This window comes from Epinephelus moara, chromosome 6, assembly GCF_006386435.1.
Source record: "Epinephelus moara isolate mb chromosome 6, YSFRI_EMoa_1.0, whole genome shotgun sequence".
Lineage (NCBI taxonomy): Eukaryota > Metazoa > Chordata > Actinopteri > Perciformes > Serranidae > Epinephelus > Epinephelus moara.
Window position 1 is genome coordinate 5,680,180 of NC_065511.1, and position 10,832 is coordinate 5,691,011.

At 40.5% G+C, this 10,832-nt stretch overlaps 1 protein-coding gene across 1 annotated transcript in view; it reads right to left on the reverse strand.

The window, feature by feature from the left end:
• grik2 (glutamate receptor, ionotropic, kainate 2) overlaps positions 1–10,832 on the reverse strand; it is a 426,471-nt gene that overhangs the window by 53,155 nt on the left and 362,484 nt on the right. The window contains exon 15 of the mRNA XM_050045772.1: positions 7,773–7,998. Coding sequence (XP_049901729.1) covers positions 7,773–7,998 — 226 coding nt within the window. The remainder of the gene's footprint in view (positions 1–7,772; positions 7,999–10,832) is intronic.

The following is a 10,832-nucleotide window of genomic DNA, read 5'->3' on the forward strand; positions in this document are numbered from 1 at the left end:
GCCGTCCAGGTCATGCTGCATGGCGGACAGGGCGTCATCAAACACGCTATTTGTCCCCAATGCCCTTTACTCTGTGACCAATGGCTTTGTTGTCTCTGACAACTTTCTCCAAAGTTTCAGAAAGCTTAGATAAGCATCCCTCAATCATATTCTCAATCCTCTGTATTCCTTTTTCCATCTCAGTTATGGAGGCTCATCAGATCTGTCGGAGCTGCAGCTACCTTTGGGCGGCGATGGTTGCTTACTCTTGTCGTCCTTTGTTGTTGTAGCCTCAGTCTTTTTCGGTGGCATTATTCAGTTTTCAGTGTTCCTTCTTGTAAAAGTCAGGAAGTATCAAAAAATTCCAGTTAAGTATCGAAAAAAGTCTATTTCTAGCAGGCTAATGAGCAAAGGTCAGTACCACACGTCTGCTCTCTACGCCTCCATACCCAGAAAAAAAAAAAAAAGTCAATGTTGTTTTAACATAAGGGTATGTAATATACATACAGTCGTACATACACTGACATCAGTCATGTGATGTATGTATGTTCAGCTTGTTGCCTAAACCTAACCGCAACCATTTCACAACTCCAACCATGTGTTATGTGTTTCAGTTGTGCATCACATAGATACAGTAAAGGGTGCCCCAAATACAAGTATTATTAACAAGTATTATGCGTATAAAAGCCTGATATATGTTCTTCCTCTGTGCCTTAGAGCTCCACTGTTGTCCAGAAACTACTGTCAGTAGTTTCAAATCATGTCAGTAAGCCACACTGTTGCACTGGGTGACATCATCGTGACGTCATTACCATGAACACACACTATAGTTTATTTTGGCTTGATCACACATACACCATCTTGCTGCCCCAAATAGTGTATTAATCTGCTGTTAAAAATAGTCTCCAACAAATGTACTATTCCCTGTTTGTGTCATGCTAATAGAATAGTTCAGAACTTTTGAATGGGGTTGTACAAGGTACTTATCCATAGTCAGTGATAAAGTAGGCAGGAGTACCACTATCGAAGCTAAAAAATGTACTGGTGTGGATGGGGGCAGCAACAAAATTTTTTTAGCCGCCTAAAAAAGAAAAGTCCTTCACAAAAAATTAGAGTGTATGCTATAGAATATTTTAACAGTTTTACTGATTTTTACATGGAGAACGGAAGCCACTAAATTGCTCTCTTTAAAGGGAAATTTCGGTTTATTTCAACCCGTCTCCTATCGTCCTAAATTTGTTGCAAGTGACTAGTGACATACGGACAATAGTTAGCATGTTAGCCGTTAGCCTAGATACAGCCGTAGCGTGAGACCTGTTAAAATGTAAGTGAACGGGCATCCCTTCAAGTGCAAAGTTAGTCCACTAAACGAGCTTTTTTTCCACAAAGACCGCCTAATATCGTTAGGATAAATGTCAGAGAACATATAGAAAACGACATGTAAACGTGTTGTCTTACCTTACCGGTGTACTGCCATGTTTGTTTATCCCTCTAGCTCTGCTTTCCAAAGCGCAGCCGAAATATATCTCGCCAGCTCTAGCTCTGCTTTCCAAAGTGCAGCCGAAATATATCTCGCCAGCCCTAGATAAAGCCCAGCTGGATACTAACGTTACTCCAGATGGAGGTGTCTCGTCCTTGGTCACATCCAGACCTTGAAAATAAGGCTGTAACCGGTCCCATTCCTTGCAACAGAGGCATTCCTCTTCTGTGGGCACTGGGGAACAGCATTCACAGGTACACCACCAATCTCCAGAGCTACGCAGCCTTGCGGCAGCCATTCCTCCCCTCTCGTCCTCTAACGTTTTCCATATGTTCTCTGACATTTATCCTAACGATATGAGGTGGTCTTTGTGGAAAAAAAGCTTGTTTAGTGGACTAACTTTGCACTTGAAGGGATGCCCGTTCACTTACTTTTTAACAGGTCTGACGCTACGGCTGTATCTAGGCTAACGGCTAACATGCTAACTATTATTTCTATGTCACTAGTCACTTGAAACAAATTTAGGACGATAGGAGACGGGTTGAAATAAACCGAAATTTCCCTTTAAAGCCAGACTGCATTGAGAAAAATGGTGATTTAACATCGCTGAATACAGGAGCTGCTGGTCTACTGCTGCCTCCATCAGTTAGTTCGTTTGTGTTATCATTTGACTTCGCCGTCTAATCCTGGGTTCAAACTACACGACATTTTTGTCCAGATTAAGAGACTGTAGAGTTGTCCAATCTTGCAGTGACTTGGCTTGCAGACATGACAAACTACATGCTGCTCCACAACCAACCATTGCTGGTTATCTTTCATGTGCATGATGTCATTATTCTTGTAATACTATTATTAATATTAATATTAATATTATTGTTATTATTATTATTATTAGTAGTAGTAGTAGTATTGTTTGTTGGGACCACTATAAAAAGTGCCACTCGATGTCAGGAGCTACATTTGAAGTACTGCATGAAAACTATGCAAGTCACCAAATCCTCCACAACAAGTTCCAGCAAATAATACACAATAATAGCCTTATTAGAAAATAAAGAGATTCTCTCAACTGAGATAATAAGGGGCTTTTAAGGAAGTGTTGAGTTTAAAATGACAGCACGTTGTAGTAACTTTAACAGGGCAAATGGGACCTGATTAAATCTAAAAAAAATAGGCCTGTTTCTAATCTAGTCTGTTTCAAATGAAGCTGGCACCCTCTGCAGTAAAGGCCCTGCTGCTATTTGATTTTTTTTCCTTTATATCCTTCTCCATAATGAGGAAATAACATTCTTTGCTAGCTTGATGCTAATGGCAGTACTCTCCAGGTTGCTAAAGTGCCTCTGCTGTTTCACACTGTCTTTCTTCCTATTTTTATTTTGTCAGGGTAATGTCCCTAGAGGAAATATCAAAAAGGCTGGGGTGTTGTTGATGTACAGTTGTCTATGGCAGCAGATTGCTCTGTGTTTCTACTGGTCAAAGTGAAGGCTGTGATGGGAGAACATGTGGATGACAAAAAGAAAATCAAACATATTAGACTTTCTGTTGGGACGTTGTGAGGTGTCCCACATGCAGCGTTGGCTTCGTCTACTATGACACACTACACAAGATAAAATGATGGATTATCAAGTATGACACTCATTGTCATTTATGATCTGAGCCAACACCGTACTACAGCTGTGTCAGGCTATAATTGGGATGACGTTGTGTAGTCTAAACCTCAATTTAAAGGGTAAGTTTGTATTTACCAAAGTCACACAATAAGAAAAACTGACTGAGGCAGCAGTAGACCAGCAGCTACGGTGTTCAGCAAGCTTAAATTACTGTTCTTTCTTCTCAGTGGATTGAATACGTATGAACTGAAGCTGTTAACGGCTCAAGTGCCGGAAACGTTTGACTGTGGCATGGCAAAGTAGTGGTATTATTTCAAATATAGCATACACTTAAACTGTTACTGATTTCTTTCATTGAGACTCTTTTTAAGTTGCTACAATGTGTTTTGCAGCTGCCGCCATCCACAACAGCACATTACTTAGCTTTTGTGTCAGTACTCCTTCTACAACTGGGGGCATACAGTCTGAAATCTACTGACTTTGGATAGGTACCATAAATAACCCCACTTCAAATGAACCGCACGATTCCTTTAAAAACTGCAGTGGTCAGCTGTTTTAGAAAGTAACCGAGCCTTTGAATAAAATGTAACTACGTATTGTGTAGCTGTATTCAAAGATTTACACAGGTACAACAATCTCATGACGATGTGACTTGCCTTTTGAATCTTTAGAACTGTGTCATGTGATCGATTCTACAACTCTAGGCCTTTTTCCCACCTCAAATGTATTCAGAAACTAATTTAGATCATTTCACAACAGTTGGACAATGTTTCAAAAATCAATAAACCTACCATTTATCGTCAATGAGATTGTTAGTTTAACTTTAGCGTCATCTTTTTTCCTATAGTGTGCTTCTGATATTTTCCAGGAAAGTAAATATATAAAAATAACAGGACACAGTTAGCCTGAGCTTTCAAGCTTTAGGTTCATTACACTGGCATTCATTGTAACAGCATGCTGCTCAAAAGCCCTGTTTGCAGGAGGCAGCAACACTGTAGGAACTGTTTTCCAATCCCCTCTCTGTGAGTGAATATGATTAAGAGCAGTTTTTTTCCGAGGTCAAGTGTGTGAAGTTGTCTGCCAGTTATAATTCTGTTGGTACATAACCAGAGTTTTTCTTCTCACTGCCTTTATAACAGGATTATGACAATCTGCCGCTGAGCCCCGTAATCAAATGTTGCACCTCCAAACACACAACGTGTAATGTGCCACCCTCCCTATTCATCCCTCTATTTATGTAACACTGTTTTTCTGCCTGCTGGAGATAGCCCCAGGATTTTCCCTGCTAAGTATTTCTCCACATGGGTTACCCTGAGGGATGTACTGCAGCGTAAACGCACCAGGATACAGTTTACACAGCTTCTAATTTGCAATAGAGTTTTGAGCATTTTATAGAAATGTTAATGGCCTACAGACATGATATTCATCAAGGTAGCATCATATTTTTGTTCTACCTTTGAGCTGTTGTAGCAACCCATCCGCCAGAATAAATGATGGTATTAAACATTTCTGCAAACTATGGGCATGGAAAATTTGTATGATGTTGTACAGGGGATATGTAGAAACTTGACATACTTACTTTTAGGCACAAAGCCCACTTGGTCATGATTAGGAAAAGATCATGTTTTGGCTTAAAACACATGGTTTTGGGGGCACAATCCCGCTGGAAAAGCAGTGATATCTTAGTAAAAATAAACAAAGCTGTGGTTGACGCATGATCACGTTTAGGCACAAAGCCCACCTGGTCATGATTAGGAAAAGATCATGTTTTGTCTTAAAAAACATGACTGAAGGGCACAATCCCCGCTGGAAAAGCAGTGATATCTTAGTAAAAATAAATTGGTTTTGTTGTTTGTTGGTCTCAAAACAGTGGTCTGCAGCTTGGCAGTCGTTTCCCCTAAGGTGCACGTCATCCACCATCCCCTCTCCCTCCACGCAAATGCAATGTAGTCATGGTTTGCTGAAATGTGCGATGCAATTATTTTCTCCTGGTTGAGGAAAAAAATAATGTCTTGCATCGTGGTTAAAGACGAAAATGAAACCATAACTCCCAAACTTTTTGTCATGATTGAGAAACTAAATCCAACAGATCAAGCTCTGATGTCCAAACCTTAACCTTTCACTGCAATATCAGAGCACTACCCATGCTTTCATCACATAATCCAAAACATCATTAGCATTTTACAAACCTTTGGTAGAACAGGCTCATTGGTAATGCTTTACTTTGCAGGTCTGTAATCTTGGAATAGTTTCCTAACAATTTCAGAGAGGTGTTCTGAAAGGACTGTGTAATTTGTTGGTGATTGTAGGAAAAATAGAGACATTGTGAAATTGCTACATTTCCATGGAACTGCTTGTGTTACCTGGGCAGTTTTTTTGTCATTGCACAGCAGAACAGCTAAACATGCAAAAATGTTAAGATATGTGCGAACTAAGTTTTTACTAATAAAAACATAATTAACAAACATATTTTTGTAGAAGAAATTGAGCTTTTCTATCAAGGACATTTTTACTCTCCCTTTAATTATCAAATGTTGTGTCTGATGTTGCATTTAGTGCATTAATGCTTTGAAGCTTGGCACATGTATAACTAGGCTACATTAAGCAAAAACAAATGACAACACGTGGCTTAGAAATTGCAAACTCACTGGACTGTACACACTGAGTGCACCAAAAGGCATCAATACAGCAACTCACTGGTTATATGTGGCTACCATGACAGCTGCAAAGGACCAAAAAGATGCCATTCAAAGAGGACAGCTTTTGTTGCCTGCTACAGCTTCTATCATTACAACATTAAGAACTACAGCAAACACTTTGACAAGTTAAGAATTTCTGTTTTTTACAGGGCAATTACTCTGTGTAGCCCATAGATAAATGCATATGTAGGGTATGTTTAGGGCTGGGTATTGGCACTTGATACCTTTAAGGTATTGACTGAAATAACCCAGTACCAAATAGTACAATAACGTAATGAGCAAATCTGACAGAGCGATATATGAAACGCGTAGTTGGGTCCTTTTTTTTTTTAATGTATGCTGTTATAAAATAAGTGTCAACCTAAATTTCCTGGTGTGCGCCGGAACTGCAGTTTGGTTTTTGACTCATGTGGTTTATCCTGCACCAGCTGGCACCTGCGAAAGAGGCAAGACTGTGGGTGTCTCGAGTCAAACAATACCAACATTCCATTCTTCTTACACCAGGGTCCAACCCGGTGTCACTGCAAAGTTGTCAAATACCGCCGCTTGGTCAGTGACTTTCGGCGTCAGACACAAAAAAGCCATCCATTCATGTTAGCATGATTTGATTTTGGATGAGTCCAACAACCTCCGACTTTCACTCAGGAGGCTGGTGTTTGATTACGGTAAGATTGTAAAGCCAAAACCTGTTCTGTTTTCCTAAACCCAACCACCTGCTTTTGTTGCCTAAATCGAAGTACTCGCGTACTGTCAATTCATGGTGGTGTACTGACTGTACATTTCCTGTAAAAAGTTTTTTTGAAAACAGACAGTACATGTAACAAGCAGAAGCTGACACAGTGTCCCAGGACGTTACCAACCAATGCTTTCAGGGTACCTTGCATGTCATATATTGACGTGGAAAGTCCATAACCAAACGTCTATATGAGATGAGGTCGGATTGAGAATGTGTTGCGGGGTCTGATCCCAGACCATCTAATCTCCCGACAGGATCAGCAACTTTCTATCGCTGCCATCATGTTACTGTCCGGCAAATAGTCAGCCCAGTTAGCATGAGATAACACAACAGCAGCAGCTAACATCCAACACCGAGACATTAAGCGGTCCCAACAAACTCACTCCAACGCCAACGTGGATCCATTAATAACCACAACTGTTGCAATTGCGGAGCTTACATCCCTGAAGCAGCAGCTACAACCCATGCAGTCTGTGGTATGGCAAAGTTAAGGACTGTGTATTGACAGAGTTGGCAGTTCAGCGTGCTGAAACATTTGAAAGTGTGGCTATATTACACGCCACTTCATTCACATTATGGGTATCAAATAAAGTACTCTATTGATATGGGCATTACTTTAAGGGTACCGGTATTTGCACTGATGTCTAGGGCTATACCTGACTCAGAATTAGGTCCATCAAATCAAATCTGGCTTTTCAATACGAATAGTTGACTGTTGAATCATTTTTTTCCTGTATAGAGTTTGAGAGTTTAAATGGGGTTCAGCAGGATGTTCAGTGTAACAGTAACATATAGTAAACAAGCTAGCTAACTACACTAAAGAGAGATTGGAAATGTACATCAACATTTTTTGCCAACACAAGATATCAAACAAAAGTCAGAGACTGTATCTTATTTAGTTGCTGTGAGCTGTAAATTCACCACTTCTAAGCAGAAGACAGAAGACAACATTATCGTAAAGTCTGATCAAGCAAAGCCTCTCTTCCTCTGGGCAGCTGCCTCTGTGTCTGCAGCTGTCTAAACCAAAGAGCAGCGTGAAAGCAAGGAGCAATTACTCAGCTAAATCTGGGGAATGAAATATCCCAGGAAGTACACTGCACCTGACTGATGAAAAATGACTGCTTGACTTGAAGTGGACTGAGAAGTCTCCAACTTTCAGGGGGTCAGCCCCACTGGTATTGTACGATACCCAGCCCTGTGTATGTTACCGGCCTAAGAGCCTATGTTTTGCCATAGCAAAGCATTGTGTGTTATAATGGTAGCATACATACCCATTGGGGTGCCAACCCCGTAGGCTTTGGAGTCAATGAGCCCTCCAATCTGGGTGAGGTTGCAGTTGCGCTGGGTGACAAACTCAATAGTGGTGGACTCCATGAGGAATGCGTAGTCTGAGGTGAGCACACGGTGAATGCCTTCGTCAATGTTCTTCACCATCACTGAGTGCCTTCGACTGCTCATGAACTCCCACATCTTATCATACGTGGAGATCTTGGTTTTCTGGGAAGAGAAACAGAACAGCACTGTGTGTAAGAAAAGAAAGTACTTAGACACTGTCACATTTATTCATTGTGAAAGCCATACTGTGTTTTGATGAATGTGAAGTTCTAGGTTGGAGGTTAATGAAGAATTATTTTTGTCTCAGCAGTTATGTTCTGAGGGACTAAAAGAAACAATGAAAGCCTGAGCACTCAAATCACTCATTTGAATACTGCCAGTGCACGTAGCTCTATCAAGGCCTGCCGGACCATTTGCATTCAATTATTTTCCAAATTTCATTGGGAAAACACGTCATTTGCTTCAACACAACTATTTTTGCAGCTACAGCAGCACTATATGCCTTCTGTCTGCCTCAGTCATTATCACTTGTGAGGAGAATATAGGCTGAAGCAGACGAGCATGTTAAATAGCAGCAGTGGTGTGATTTTGTATGACCGTACGTCTCTGCTGTCTGTGCTGCTGCTATCACCTATAGTTAGGATCAGCAGCAGCGTTGTCACTAACAGTGTGCCTCACTTTCTACACCTGTAATCATGGAGAAAAATCCAAGAGCACATTACTCTCCAGGGGAGCAGATTTGAAGGCATTTTTGAAGCCATTTGAAACCTAATTAAGTCACATCTTCAAGGTCCTGCCCGCCATTATTGTGTGTAATGACTTTTTGTGGCTGGTCGATATTTTAGATCAACTGGGTGATTTGCGGAGTGCCTATCAGAATCTTTCGGAGTCACCCTTGACAAATCAGGCGATTGAGCATGCAAGCTTCAGACTGCTGATAAGGCGAGAGCAGTGGCTGTGAATACACGGAGAGTCAGATAACCACCTACACTCCAAGTCAGGCAGAGAGCCGAGAAGGGCTTCCCAGAGCCTCCACACAGGGATCCAGAGCTGCTTAAACCATACGAGAGATCTTGGAAAATGCAGCGGGTACACATGGATAGCTGTCATAGCGAAATAGTAAACAAGTCCCAAATAATCCATCCATAGCATTGCAGAATGTGTGATGTCCTTTTTGTTTAGTGAAAGCGAATCAGAATATTCTAGCTCCTTCAATAACTAAAATCATGCCAGGTCCAAAAACTGCTCTCCTCTGTCTGATCCTCTCAAGTCATCACCTGCCTGATAAAAGTTTTATGTGCCTGCCTGTGTTAAAGAATGCTGTCCTCTTTTTTCAGTTTCCATATCTGCAAAAACTGCTGGTTAATTCCGTCATCAAACTGAAGTGGATGTAGATTCAAAATGCTTTAAAATCTGTGGATTTTAGTCAAGCATTTTGTTCTGTATGTCCTTAAATCACAATCACTGTTCACCAGAGCTGAAAGGCCTCCAGCTGTATGTTAGGCAGCAGTGAGTCATGTGGGGTGATGGGGAGGAAAGAGCCAGCCAAAACCACTATCAGCCCTAGTTAGATCAACTTGATGGGTGAGTAATCCTCTCTATTACTGCTCGGGTGAATATTTACACTGTGTATGAACTGGTTTGCGTCATGTAATTGCTTAGCCAAAGACACATTCAAGACTGACAGCGTATGGTGCCTGATCCTTCAGTCTGTAAGTAAATGAGCTTTCAATGCAAAGTTTGTCAAGTTAATATGGGTTTGTAAGGGGAACGTTTTTAATACTTAATGTACTTTGAATATGAATTTTAATACCAAAATATTAACAAAGTCTTGTTACAATTACCTTTATGTACAACTACCCTTGTTGGCATTAACATTATTATTTGCAGTAGCAAATGCATTTAGGATGCTGCAAACATTCACTGTCAAAATAGTTCATCTTCCCTAACGTCCACTCTTGGCAACTAGAGCATTAATAACACTTTCATGGTGATGTTCAAGCATCTCAAAGTACTTGGTTAGTTTTAGTGAAAGATGACGGTCTTGCCTGAAGACTGAAAGACATAACAGCTCTGTTATCCATCATGGTGGTAAGATACTACTATATACTTAACCCAATTGCCACAAAAAATGTTGGCATTGTAGGTTTCTGCAAACAACGGGTATGTTACATTTGTTAGTTATTATGATGCAGATGCATGAAACTATACTGAATGGCTAATGTGTTTAGGCTGAGATTCAAAAACCACTCGATTATGGTTAGGAGATAGTTAAGATCATGTTTTGACTTAAAATATCCAATTTGGGGGGCACAATCCACACTGGAAATGCAGCGAGCTTTCAGTAAAAAAAAAAAAATAGATAGAAAAACAGCCCCCTCCATCTCCCGATGACCAGTGTTATTTTTTGACAAAAACTATGACGATAACAACCTTTTTTTCCATGATGAAAATGAGATGATGATGAGCTAAAAATAGTAGTAGTATAATCGTATAATCCATGTTTCATTTTCGTTGACCAGATGAGACAAAAATGTTCGTGGTGGACTATCGGACATTGAAAGCTGAGAATGGCCATGCTGGCAATTATCTTCAAATGCCACATGAGCAACTGGCTGGTAAACTCCAGTAAATATTCTGTGCCAGGATGTTTTAATAGCCAGCAAAACCACTCACGCTGAACCTGTGTCAACCGTTGGCGCTAGTTGTGAGCTGTGATTCAGCAGTAAATAATCAGCTGTGTGTGTCTGACTGTGGGTGGTGGAGCTGCTGAATGGATTTGTGGAATTTGTTAGTTGCAGCAGTGGCTGTTAGTACACTGAACAAAAATATAAACGCAACACTTTTGTTTTTGCTCCCATTTTTCATGAGCTGAACTCAAAGATCTAAAACATTTTCTATGTACACAAAAGATCATTTCCCTCAAATATTGTTCAGAAATCTGTCTAAATCTGTGTTAGTGAGCACTTCTCCTTTGCCGAGATAATCCATCCCAC